The 13,235-nt window shown below is 43.4% G+C and overlaps 2 protein-coding genes across 2 annotated transcripts in view; one reads left to right on the forward strand and one right to left on the reverse strand.

The window, feature by feature from the left end:
- Positions 1-3,342: 3,342 nt before the first annotated feature.
- Positions 3,343-10,810, reverse strand: CRIPT (CXXC repeat containing interactor of PDZ3 domain). Its single transcript, XM_054024573.1, has 5 exons — positions 10,692-10,810; positions 10,156-10,221; positions 7,732-7,786; positions 6,186-6,289; positions 3,343-3,816 (listed from the first exon to the last, which is right to left on the reverse strand). Exons 1-5 carry the CDS (start codon positions 10,705-10,707, stop codon positions 3,752-3,754), a joined length of 306 nt encoding a protein of 101 aa, XP_053880548.1. The 5' UTR covers positions 10,708-10,810; the 3' UTR covers positions 3,343-3,751.
- Positions 10,811-10,957: 147 nt separating this feature from the next.
- Positions 10,958-13,235, forward strand: part of PIGF (phosphatidylinositol glycan anchor biosynthesis class F) — a 44,330-nt gene continuing 42,052 nt past the window's right edge. The window contains exons 1-2 of the mRNA XM_054024570.1: positions 10,958-11,044; positions 12,358-12,608. Coding sequence (XP_053880545.1) covers positions 12,381-12,608 — 228 coding nt within the window. The 5' untranslated portion in view covers positions 10,958-11,044; positions 12,358-12,380. The remainder of the gene's footprint in view (positions 11,045-12,357; positions 12,609-13,235) is intronic.

Genomic DNA, 13,235 nt, shown 5'->3' on the forward strand with positions numbered 1-13,235 from the left:
TGATTACATTGTTGATCCTACTCAAACATATATAAATACACAAAAACACAAACATCATCTCCCCACATGTCTTTTGAGGGTTATTTATTTTGCAGGATGTTTAACACTTTCTAGCCATGCGTCACAACGCAGTATAAATCCAGTTTAATTCTTTCATGTGATTAGAATTACTCGGTTTGCAAGTCCAACTCCTAACACCGAGGAATCATGTGTGTAATCAGATCTCATCAGCACACTGAACAGGACACATTGAGGAATATAGCAATAATATAGAAATACCTTTTAACCTGGGGACAACACAGAAAATAAGAATTATATTACTAGAACTGGAAAAGGTACAGCCAGTAACAGGCATGTGAGCCAGAACAGACTAACTGAACAATCTGTTTTCAGACAGAAAACTGGAAATGAGCATCCTATAATCTCCTCTTGCTGTAGGAGCGTAATGTCTCTTAACATCATTGATTTTATCTCATCAAAGTAAACGATTCCCATTTATGCTATGTGAAAGAGTTGACTCACCGCAGCATGTGCCTCCACATAGCTGGGCAGGTGTAATAGCTTTTCCCACTCTAATACCCACTGCTGACAGTCACTCCAGTCCTGTAGAGTTTTCTTCTCACACCTCAGCCTTCTGGCCAGGTCACCTTTTAATCCCACCCTCCTGGAGTAAGAAAAGCACATCTAAAAGTCCAAAAAACAACCCAAGAGATCCTGCTGCCCCTTTCTGGGCTATTCCTCAGCCCATCCTTGAGGTGCTATCCTCAGCCTCACTCTGGGCTCAGTAGTCCTTGTATGCCCCTTCCTCAGGACTGATGGGGGAACCTAGTTTCATCCTTTCCTCTGGATCCAGGGACCCTATATTAAACAGCTAGGTCTGCTTTCAGATGCGCTACTGTATCCCTAGGCCACTTCCTATCTCTGAGTCCCTCATGGGGCTTCTCCACTCATTCTAGTCTTTCCTCTAGTTCACAGGTCTTTGGCTTCTCGATAGGTCCTGCCAACTCCTGCTCTCTCTTGAGTGGAACAAAAACCCTCACGACTGTCTCTCTTATCCTTGCCCCCTTTCCGGGGCCTTCATAGGGATTCCATCCCTATAGCCTTTTTCCATCAGCTTTCCCCAGAGAAGGAAATCCTCTTTACTGGGTCTCTTTCTTGGATTTCACCTGTAGCATTCACTGATTTCTTTTATGAAGACCCACCTCCCCTCCAGCTGGATCTAACAACAAATCAAACCTGACAAATCCTCTAGGTGCAGCAAAGTGGGCTGAGATATCAGACTCCTGTTAACCCTTCATTCACCTCTGTAGGGCAGATACTGCATCGCATCCTAGTTTTCAGAATATGCCACTTTAGCTTCTGCTCTAACAGTGAGCAGAGAAAACATACATTTCCTGACATACAGTACAAGATTTTTTTTTCAAGTTAGAGACTTATGTGCTGGAGTTGGTTACACAGAAAAAGGTGTTTCCTTATCTACCCTTAGTCTGAACTTTTAAATGGGTGAAACTTTTGACTAGGGTATGAAATGGGAGGTACTTTGAGTGTTACCCAATTAAAAAGATGCATCGTAGGTGTCTTAATGGACTTGATTTTACACTGTTCTTCCATTGGGCCCCATTTTCTTCTGGTGTAAATCAGCAGAGCTCCGCTGAATTTAATAACCATGCTTTTACCAGGCTTTCCCTAAAACAGGGAGATGGAAGATCCAAGACTGCCTCCAAAGAAAGTCAAGGCATGGCTTGGCAGAGGCAACGGAAGAAATTTAAAGAAATTACTGTGCCTATAAGATCTTGTGAATGCCAGTCTTTTCCCCATCAGTTTTTGATGACACATCGGTTCTGTGCAAACAAGGCAAACAGAAGTTTTAAAACTGTCATGTTAGTTTAATTTTTCTCTTGCTGTCACAACTATTACTGAAACAACTTCATGACTCACCCAAGAAATACTGCTAACTGTTGGTGGTGATATTTCCTGATGGGAGGTGGAGAAAACTGAGCTATGGATAAGAAGCTGAATATGAGTCAACAGTGTGCCCTTGTTGCCAAGAAAGCTAATGGCATATTGGGCTGCATTAGTAGGAACATTGCCAGAAGATCAACGGAAGTGATTATTCCCCTCTATTCAGCCACATCTGGAGTACTGGGTCCAGTTTTGTGCCCCCCACTACAGGAAGGATGTGGACAAATTGGAGCGAGTCTGGCAGAAGGCAACTAAAATGATTGGGGAGGTCGGGCACATGACTTATGAGGAGAGGCTGAGGGAACTGGGCTTATTTAGTCTGCAGAAGAGAAGAGTGAGGGGGGATTTGATAGCAGCCTTCAACTACCTGAAGGGGGGTTCCAAAGTGGATGGAGTTAGGCTGTTCTCAGTGGTGGCAGATGACAGAACAAGGAGCAATGGTCTCAACTTGCAGTGGGGGAGGTCTAGGTTGGATATTAGGAAAAACTATTTCACTAGGAGGGTGGTGAAGCACTGGAATGGGTTACCTTGGGAGGTGGTGGAATCTCCATCCTTAGAGGTTTTTATGGCCCGGCTTGACAAAGCCTTGGCTGGGATGATTTAGTTGGGGTGGGTCCTGCTTTGAGCAGGGATTTGGACTAGATGACTTCATGAGGTCGCTTCCAACCCTAATCTTCTATGATTAGCCACAGGCCAGTAAGAATACTATAATAAGGAAGAGCACCAGCCAAAGTTCGGACCTGTGTGCTCACGTTTACAAACATACCATTTCTAGATTCTCTCTCTCAAATAAGCACTCTCCTTCCCAGGAAAGTGGATGTACAGCTTCAGTCCCTCCTACTCAGTTTGTGAAGGTCACTTTTCATAGTTCTATTGAAGCATTTATAGTAGCACAGCATTCAAGAACCTTAGTTCCAAAATAGCTGTTTAAGACCACACTCCAGCTACAGTAGGACATGAAGAATATCAGGGGACTAGCATTAAGATTCATTTTATTGTCTTGAGCAAGTAGACATCCCTGTGCAAAATGGATGTAATAACTAATCTCAAAGAAGAGACTTGATAAGATATTCTAAAGCATTCTGCTATCTAACCTCAGCTGTAAAGGTAACGTTAATTAAAGTAAATTGGCAGTTATTTATTTAAATTACCGGTAGTAATGTGTTGAGTTTATTTTTTATTTAGCATTCAAATAATTTGTTGTAATTTGACCAACATTACTCCAGTTAATAAACCAATGAGAAGTCTCAACAAGAATGAAGTGTTGTTTATACCTACACAGCAACATTCCTCAGTGCAGGGCAAAACTGTAACCATTCATTTTTGAATGTGGAAAGTTACACATACATAAAGTTATCAGAAAATAAAGTAAATGAAAACTGAACAGAAACAACAACTTTAATGAGTTGACATGATCTCATATTTTAAGCATTTACAAAATGTTTACATTATTATGTAAGCGGTCGAGTCAAAACAGCGGACTAGCAGGAATACAAAGTCTGAGAATCTGAGATATGATGGTGGTAGTTTCGATCTGAACACTAAGTAGACATCTCATTGCAATTCAGTACTATATCAATATGTGTAAAACCATTATTTTTAAACATCAGTAAGTTCAGTGCTAAAATAATAAAACTCAGATCTCTTGGACTTCTGTTCAAATGTGTCTTTCAGTTTTTTCTTCAGACACATATTACTCTCTAATAATATTCACAAGCTATTTTAGATTAGAAGTTAAACTGTACAAAGATTTTCAGAAACACGTGCATAAAATCCTCACTTAACATAATTAGACAGATGTTTGTTTGTAGTTCTTGGTATCCAAGACTTTTTTCCCACACATTGAGCAGATGCCTAAAAATGAAAAATAAGGTGTTCAAGTCATATTAAGAGTCTTTTTTGGGTAAATTTCTTTTCAACAATTTTCGTGGCTGTAAGTCTTTATAAAGTGTGTCTCTTCCAAAAAGTTGTCAAACAGAAAAAGTTGACAGATGAGTAGAATGAGCTCTCATTCTCAAGTTGTTTGTGTACTCTCTTGATTTTTATAAGAAATGGCAAATCATGCAGTAGTGATATTATGTCTGCTAAAGGAGTTTATTTCTCAATGATACAGCTACACTATGGATAAATCACTAACATTTAAAATATTAACATATATAACTAATATAATTAGGGCTGTCAAACAATTAAAAATAATTGCAATTAATCATGAGATTAAAAATAGTCGTGATTAATCGCAGTTTTAATTGCACTGTTAGAAAATAATAGAAAACCAATTTAAATTTATTATAAATATTTTTGGTTGTTTCTCTCCATTTTCAAATATATTGATTTAAAGTACAACACAGAATACAAAATGTACAGTGCTCACTTTACATTATTTTTTATTACAAATATTTGCACTGTAAAAAAAGATATAAAAGAAATAGTATTTTGCAATTCACCTCATACAAGTATTGTAGTGCCTACAAGTCGAAGCATGAAGGGTCATACCAGTGTTTAGCATATCTGGCATGTAAATACCTTGCAACGCCAGCTACAACAGTGTCATGCAAACACCTGTTCTCACTTTCAAAGGACATTGTAAGAAAGAAGCAGGCAGCATTAACTCCCATAAATGTAAACAAATTCGTTTGTCTTAGTAAAAACTACGAGGAGTCCTTGTGGCACCTTAGAGACTAACAAATTTATTTGGGCATAAGCTTTCCTGGGATATAACCCACTTCATCACATGCATGGAGTGGAAAATACAGTAAGCAGGTATAAATATACAGTGAAAAGATGGGAGTTGCCTTACCTAGTGGGGGGTCAGTGCTAACGAGGCCAATTCGATTTGGCCCATTCCCAACAGTTGACAAGAAGAGGTGAATATCCACTACAAATTCTGCACTTTCACAATAAAAAGTTTGCACTACAGTATTTGTATCGGGTGAATTGAAACATACTACTTTTTGTTTATCTTTTTTGCAAATAATTATAATACAAAATAATATAGAGTGAGCACTGTACACTTTATATTCTGTGTTGTAATTGAAATCAATATATTTGAAAATATCTAAAAATATTTATCATATATTTAAATTGGTATTCTATTATTGCTTAACAGTGTGATTAAAACTGTGATTAATCATGACTTTTTTTAAATCTAGTATATTTGTTTTGCGTTAATCACTGGCAAAACTGCGATTACTTGACAGCCTTTAATATAATTGAAGGTCTGCTGTAAACCAATAAGAGCTAGGAAGTTTAGAGTCAGGAATGGAGCATCAACTGACCCCTGTGTGTGCCCAGCTCAACGGTATGGAAAAACTATTGTATATACCATAATGGATGCATTACAATAGTCTGCTTCTTTGTGCTGCAGATTTGATCTTTAACTTTTACTTCTCAGTTTCAGCTTAGTGCAAGTTTCGTTTACAATGGACCAAGTACTTGTATAACTGGGCCAATAAGTCTCCTTCAATAAAATTTGCATTATACTTCTACTGATTGTGGCATATGGTTGCTCCATCTGATTGCCACAAATTGCAACTGGGTTCATGGGAAGTCAGAGTCAGCCATAAAGACAGCCATTGACATCTGCTCTTCAAGAACCACCATCACTCAATTCTCTCACAAACTGGGTTCCCCTCTCTTCCTGAGGCCTTGTGAGGCTTGTATGCTACAGGCACCTAAAGATTATATTTAATAGTCTTACGCCAAAAGAAGTTAAGTAAAATTTGAGACTATATGGGAAAACTGCAGCAATGGTTGGAAATTGAAGCTGGACAAATTCAGACTGGAAATAAGATGTACATTTCTAACAGTAAGGTTAATTAACCATTGGTACACTTTAACAATGGTCATGGTGGATCCTCCTTCACTGGGAATTTTTAAATTAGGACTGCATATATGCTCTGGGGAATTTTGGGGTGGAAGTTTATGACCTGCATTATATAGGAAGTCAAACTAGACGATCATTATGGTCCCTTCTTGGCCTTAGAATCTATGAATCTCTAAATAAATTTCAAACACAATCACATTATTTTATATTAAGAGAGATCATGAAGTTGCTCAGCAACAGCAACCTTCAATAACAGTTTTCCATAAACCTACCAAGGTAAGTTTGAATTGTTCTTCAGCTCTACTATTTCTGATGCCTAAAATTAAAACAAGTGGAGTTCCATTTGTGCACTAAATTCAAGCTGGATGGGGAAGGAAAAGTCAAACTACATAAATCTCACCTTTTTTATAAGCACATCCCTGGCAGTAGTGAGACCCTGGCTGATGAACAGAACTCTTACAAATCCGGCATATTGAAAATTTGTTCTTCCCGTAAGGATCAAATCTAGGATGAAAAAATAAAATATTCCACACATTAGACGTTCATGTAAAAGTCATAGGAGAAAATACTCCCATCCGCCTCATCATGATAACTGCAAAATCATTGAACTTAGAGTGACTATGAACAGACAATGTAGAAAGACTATGGCCGAGGAGAGAGACATTCAAAGAGTCCTAAGGCCAAATATGGCATATGGAAGCTAATAATATGGCCCACTGCACACCCCTGCAGTGTGTCGACAAACCTGATTAAATGCAAGTCTTTATTTGTAAACTATTAATGATAGAATATTTTGCACTTCCACACCTTTCATCTAATGGTCTCTAAGCACTTTGCAAATAGTGAATTAAGCCTCAAAACTCCTGTGAGGCCAACAACTATCACACTATTTTACAAGTGGATAAAGAGGCACTCAGCGGTTTCTCAGTGACTCATGGTCTCACAGAAAGTTGTCAGACGCAATAACACAGGGTTGGGCAAACTACGGCCCATGAGCTGTTTTAAGCCGGCCCACGAGCCGCACCACATGGTTTGGCTCTGCTCCAGCCAGGGCGCTGGGCCGGACCACGCGGCTTGACCCCGCTTTGGCTGGGGTGCAGGGTCACGGGCCGCACCACGCAGCTCCCGGAAGCTGCGGCATGGCCCCTCTCCGGCTCCTACGCGCTCCAATGGGAGCTGCAGGGGTAGTGCCTGCGGATGGGTCAGCGTGCACAGCCGCCTGGCCGCGCCTCCACGTAGGAGCCGGAGAAGGGACATGCCACTGCTTCCGGGAGCTGTTTGAGGTAAACGCCGCTTGGAGCCTGCACCCCCTGAGCCTCTCCCCATGCCCCAACCCCCTGCCCCAGCCCTAATCCCCCTCCCACCCTCCAAACCCCTCGGTCCCAGCCCAGAGCACCCTCCTACACCCCAAACTCCTCATCCCTAGTCCCACCCCAGAGCCCACACCCCCTTCCACACCCCAACCCCAATTTTGTGAGCATTCATGACCCACCATACAATTTCTATTCCCTGATGTGGCCCTCGGGCCAAAAAGTTTGCCCACCCTTGCTATAACAGAACCCAGATCTCCCAATTCCTAAACAATATCAAACCCTTCCTCTCCAAATCTAAAAGAAGACATTAGTGCACAACTATGCAGATATATGAAAATTTAGGGCGGACTTAAGCATTGCAAAGTTTGGGCAGTTGTACTGCTATGTTCTCCTTAGAACAGAGCAATACAAGACGAGTCTGAAGATGCATACGTTTGTTTACAAATATTTATAGCATCATAATATTGCATGGTCCTTGCCTCAAATAGCTTCCATTCTGTCAGACAAATAGAAAGAGAATTGTATATCAGTTTTAAAAACTACTCAGAAATACATGAAACAAGTTTTGGCCCCAGAACAAACTTTATGAGACCTTTATTCTTATGTGAGTAAAATTAAAATTGCAATACTAACCTTGCCTTCTTTGAAGTCAGTGCCTTATTTTCATTTAGTTTTCGTCCGCCACTTTCTTTATAGAGGAAAGATAAACCAATGTACTGACTAATATCAAAGTCATTTGTAAAAAGTTTATTTAATAAATTAAAAAAAAAAAAAGACACACCCATATGCCCCCCCCAGACTTGATCAAATAAGGGGGAAAAGTTCATTCAAAACAAGAGCCCAGGAACGTCATAAGTCTTGAAAATCCAATAGAACACACATTGAGTTCTCATATTACTTAGTCATATTACTACTACTATACACTAAATGTAGCAGAGGTGCAATATATTATAAACAATGAAAAGTTATCTACAGGACATGAACAGTTGTGACTAACGTAAGACTCAGTTCAATCAGCTTGCCTGGAGACAGTGTATTAAAACATAACTCTTAGAGCAGGGGTGGGCAAACTTTTTGGCCTGAAGGCCGCATCGGGTTTTGTAAATTGTATGGAGAGCTGATTAGGGAAGCTGTGCCTCCCCAAATAGCCAGGCACGGCCAGGCCCCTGCCCCCTATCCCCCCCTTCTTCTCGCCCCCTGAAGGCCCCCCCCCCCCCGGGACTCCTGCCCCATCCAACCCCACCCCCTGTTCCCTAATGGCCCCCTGGGACTCCTGCCCCATCCACCACCCCCCTTCCTGTCCCCAGAACACCCACCTCTGACTGCCCCCCCACCACCCCATCCAGGAAGGAGGGGGGCTCCTTCCTGACTGCACCCTGCACCCCCTGCCCCCATTCAACCCCCCGTTCCCCACCTTCTGACCGCCCCGACCCCATCCACACTCCTGCCCCCGACCACCACCCCGAACTCCCCTGCCCTCTATCCAACCCCCCCGCTCTGTCCCCTGACTGCTCCCCGCCACCCCATCCAACCCCCCTCCTTCCTGACTGCCTCCCAGAAGCCCTGCCCCCATTCAACCCCCCTGTTGACTGCCCTCTGACCGCCCTGACCGCTATCCACACCCCAAACTCCCCTGCTCCCTATCCAACCCCCCCTGCTCCCTGCCCCTTACCACGGTGCCTGGAGCACTGGTGGCTGGCGGCGCTACAGGTGTGCCGCCCAGCTGGAACCAGCCACGCCACCGCGCAGCACAGAGCACCGGGTCAGGCTGGGCTCTGCAGCTGCGCTGCCCGGACGCCCAGAGCATTGCGCCAGCGGTGCGATGCGCTGAGACTGCGGGGGAGAGGGAACAGCGGCAGAGGGGCTGGTGACTAGCCTCCTGGGCCATGAGCTCCAGGGCCGGGCAGGAGGGTCCCACGGGCCATAGTTTGCCCACCTCTGTCTTAGAGGATGCATACTCAATATTTTGTACATTTACAGAAACTTCCATTTGAGAATCTCTACAAACCATAATTTGGCCTCAATATATGAATTCTCATTTCCATTGTACAGTTAATTTGATACAGGTTTTGGTCAAGGAGGAAAAAATGGGAAAAGGTCTAGTTCCTTTTCCTATTGACTTAAAAGAATTGGTATGTAAAGCCACAGGTGGATGGAGTATAGCACTGCACAGAGCTCACTGCACAATTGAGTCTTAGTTACTTGCCCAATATTAGACAGAAAGTCTGTGACAGAGCTGGAAATGGAACCAAGGGTTTCTGACTCCCACTTCTGTGCCTTAACCACCAGGCAGTCCTTTCCTTTCTCTCTTCCTTCCAAAAGGATGAGCAGTCATATTTAACTACACTCCAATACCCCATTTTAAATCTACTGTTTGTTAGTTTGGTGTTCAGGTTCCATTTAGCTGCTAAATATGTAATAGTTCAATATAAAATAAAACGTGTTTAATACTTATAAATAGCCAAGAATTACTAAGTGAAATACTGATCACGACTATTAGCCTGAAGGTGGGTGCAAAGTAAAATGTTGAGGGTGAGTAGACTAAAGCAAATAAATGGGCAGAAAAAAATGAATATAGGGTACCCCAAGGGTTAAGATGTGAGATGACAGGACCTCTTAGTCCATGTTGACACACATCATTATTTCGTACTGCAATATAGTAGAAACACATACAGCACCACCGAAAATCGAAGTAGTTATATTCCCAATAGAATGAATTATCAGGGGAAAGAATCTGACTTTATCTCCACTAACTTAAATTTTTAATTTAAATTAAAAAAAAAAATTTCTATCTCCTAGAACTGGAAGGGACCTTGGAAAGGTCATCAAGTCCAGCCCCCTGCCTTCACTAGCAGGACCAAGTACTGATTTTTGCCCCTGATCCCTAAGTGGCCCCCTCAAGGATTGAACTTACAACTCTGAGTTTAGCAGGCCAATGCTCAAACCACTGAGCTATCCTCCCCCCCAGAAGTGGGAGACCAGATTATCTACTGACATCTCTTTGTGTTATAAGAACATAAAATCTTCCTCAATTAAGTAACACTTTCAATGCAGTACCTGTAGTGTTTCTTGCTCCATCCTTCCATGTGTCAGGTGTAATCACAGTGCCAAGTTTCTTCTCACCTATAACAGAACATACAGCGGGGGGGGGGAGGAGAACGAGACCTAGTTTTCATTAAGGCCTCTAAGCAAATGCTGCTGATTACTACAAATGTCATTAACTATGTATTTCTGGAGCCAGTGCTCAGCAAGCTCCCTGTCAGGAGCCGGGCTGTGCTTGGTTCCCTTCGCGAGAGAGGCCTGTTCACGCACAGAAGCGATGACACAGGATCAGGACATAAGGCGAGAGCGGGGAGAGCCAAGAGGCGGTGGCGCGAACCTCGAAGGGGCGCCAAGGAACTGGTGCTCCACACAACCCGGGGCAGCTCAGCCCAGAGCTATGCCCGTCTCGGGCCGCACCTACCAGCCGGGGAGATGAGGCCCAGCCCGGAAGGGAGACCTGCCCCCGCGGGCCTATCCCCTGCTCAGAGGACGGGGAGGGGGAGGGGGAGGGGGAGGGGCTGCCCCAGGGCCCGGCGCCCGCGGGGACTCACACTTCTCGCAGACCATGCTGAGGCCGAACCGCGCGCCAGGCTCCGCTGCCGGGCAGCCGCAGGGAGACAGCAGCTGTACAAACGTAAACAAACCGCCGCTATCCGCTTCCGCTTCCGGCCTCCGCCTCGCCCTGCCCCCTGGACCCAGCCAACTGGTTTGCCCCAATCACATAGCAAGTTAGCCTGATTGGTCGCCACCACTTGTCAATCTCAGCCCTTGTTTCCACGGCATTGAGCAACGCGCGCCGCGCGGCCACCTACGCAGAGACTAGAGCAAAGGGGCAGGTGAGCTCCGTGGTCTCTGACCTCACGTTCGGCGTCGCCCCGCCCACTGCCTCATGGGTGAGACTCAGGTAAGAAGAAGAACGGCCTTACCTCCACCGGGCTTCTCCTCCCGCTGCTCCCCCCACTGCCTCCCCCCGCCGGCTTCTCCTCCCGCTGCTTCCCCCCCCCCCCCGGCCCCGGCCAGGCAGCTCCCCCACTGGTCTCCCTCCCCCCGCCAGGCAGCTCCCCCACTGGTCTCCCTCCCCCGGCAGGCTGCTGCTCCCCCACCTGACTCCTTTCTTCCGTAGGCTGCTCCTCCCGCTGCTGACCAAATTCGGGGATGAATCCTGGTCACGTGCCGGCTGAGGCACGTTGCACATAGGCTAAGACGAAGGCAGGTCATGGCATTTTGCTCCTCTGCAAATTGTCTGATGGCACAAAGCCTGCGGTGCAGACTGTCACTGCCTGGGGATGCAAACATCAGCAGGGCCCTTGCGTCAGATGTTGTAGCAGGAAACATTATCACAATCCGTTGCCAATTACAGGTTACGAAGAATAATATTAAGCAGGAACCCTTCCCCTCCCCAGTGTATCTTACAAGAGTGAGTAATTGTTTTGTCTTGGCAAACAAAACCAGGATTCCCCATATATCTGAGAAAATCAGGAGAGGGTGGGCTGAAGAGTTAGCTTCTTGAGTTTCTTTGTGGTTGTATGTAGTAAAGGTTAAATCTTAGTTATTTGAATGCCCTGCCTCTCAAACAGTTACAAATTTAGGTTGACTAGAAGTGGATAGTTAAGGTTGAAAATTGCATCTGCTCTTTAAAGGGTTTCCATCAATTTATAATTTATATATATTTTTCCATGGCCCCATGTTTTAACACTGTAAATTATGAAAGCAAATATTTTTTCAAATCTGCTTTTTGTTTTTTGTGCTGTTTGTTTACTTTTTGTTTACTCTGTGTGCTTTTGTTCACATGGAGAATGAAAATGCTGAGTTTCATTTTGTTTGTGTGTATTTTCTCTTTGTGCTCAACATGGGAACCAGTATATCACAGTGTTGTTGCAAACACTTCAGAGTTCAGAGTAATGTTTATATATAAAAAAATCAAAAATGTTTCTATTAGTTGTCTCAAAATCAAATTAATCAGCAGTGAATCAGCATCATCTAGGCTGTGTGAGTATTCAGTTCAGCTAGCTTTTGAACCATTGGGTAACCAATTTTAAAGTATTTTATTCTGAAACTTTTTTGGAATGAAACATCATGATTGCTCCTAAACTGAGTTTTCTGTTTTAGAACAGCACATAATTTATCTTGCTATGCATTCTAACCAGGAAAAATATTTTTCCTCCCTCTTAAAGTTTTCAATAATTAACTACAATAATGTTGTTTGCTTTATTGTAGGTGGATATTCAAGATAGAACACCATGAAAGATACAGAAATAAAGAGACTGCTGTCTGCCCACATTGTCTCTGTTTTGTCCATTATCCTAACAACTATTGTTCCACCTCTCTTCTTGGAGAACTTCTCAGTTTTGGGAACACACCTTATCTGGTTGTGCATCTGTTCTATTTGTGTAACTACTGTAAATATAATCTTGTATATAATACTTAAACCAAATCCATCTTCTAAGAGAATTTCATTTGCTCACAAGGTAAGACTTCGTATAGTTAGCTTAATGCTAGTAGCTTTGAGGGAGGATTGACTATCTTTTTACTGAAGGAATCAGCTAGGAAAGTGAAAGGACAAAATACATTCAAGTGCTTTGTTGTCAAATCTTGGCCTTTGTAAATGCTCTGAGTAAGTGTGTAGTAGGGATAAGGAGGTGCTGCTTCCGTTGTATAAGGCGCTGGTGAGACCTCATTTGGAGTACTGTGTGCAGTTCTGGTCTCCCATGTTTAAAAAAGATGAACTTAAATTGGAACGGGTGCAGAGAAGGGCCACTAGGATGATCAGAGGAATGGAAAACCTGTCGTATGAAAGGAGACTGGAGGAGCTCGGATTGTTTAGTCTGACAAAACGAAGGTTAAGGGGGGATATGATTGCTCTCTTTAAATATATCAGAGGGATAAATACAAGGGAGGGAGAGGAATTATTCCAGCTTAGTACTAATGTGGACACAAGAACGAATGGATATAAACTGGCCGTGGGGAAGTTTAGGCTTGAAATTAGACGAAGGTTTCTGACCGTCAGAGGGGTGAAATATTGGAATGGCCTTCTGAGGGAAACGGTGGGGGCGAGGGACCTGTCGGGTTTTAAGATTAAGTTAGACAAGTTTATG

This window comes from Malaclemys terrapin, chromosome 3, assembly GCF_027887155.1.
Source record: "Malaclemys terrapin pileata isolate rMalTer1 chromosome 3, rMalTer1.hap1, whole genome shotgun sequence".
NCBI lineage: Eukaryota > Metazoa > Chordata > Testudines > Emydidae > Malaclemys > Malaclemys terrapin.

Bases quoted from the DNA above. Each gene is read 5' to 3' on its own strand.
- CRIPT (XM_054024573.1), bottom strand. The intron at 6,290-7,731 runs GTTAGTATTGCA...TTTTCATCCTAG, and splicing joins CTGACTTCAAAGAAGGCAAG to ATTTGATCCTTACGGGAAGA. The intron at 3,817-6,185 runs GTGAGATTTATG...TTTCATTTTTAG, and splicing joins GGGATGTGCTTATAAAAAAG to GCATCTGCTCAATGTGTGGG.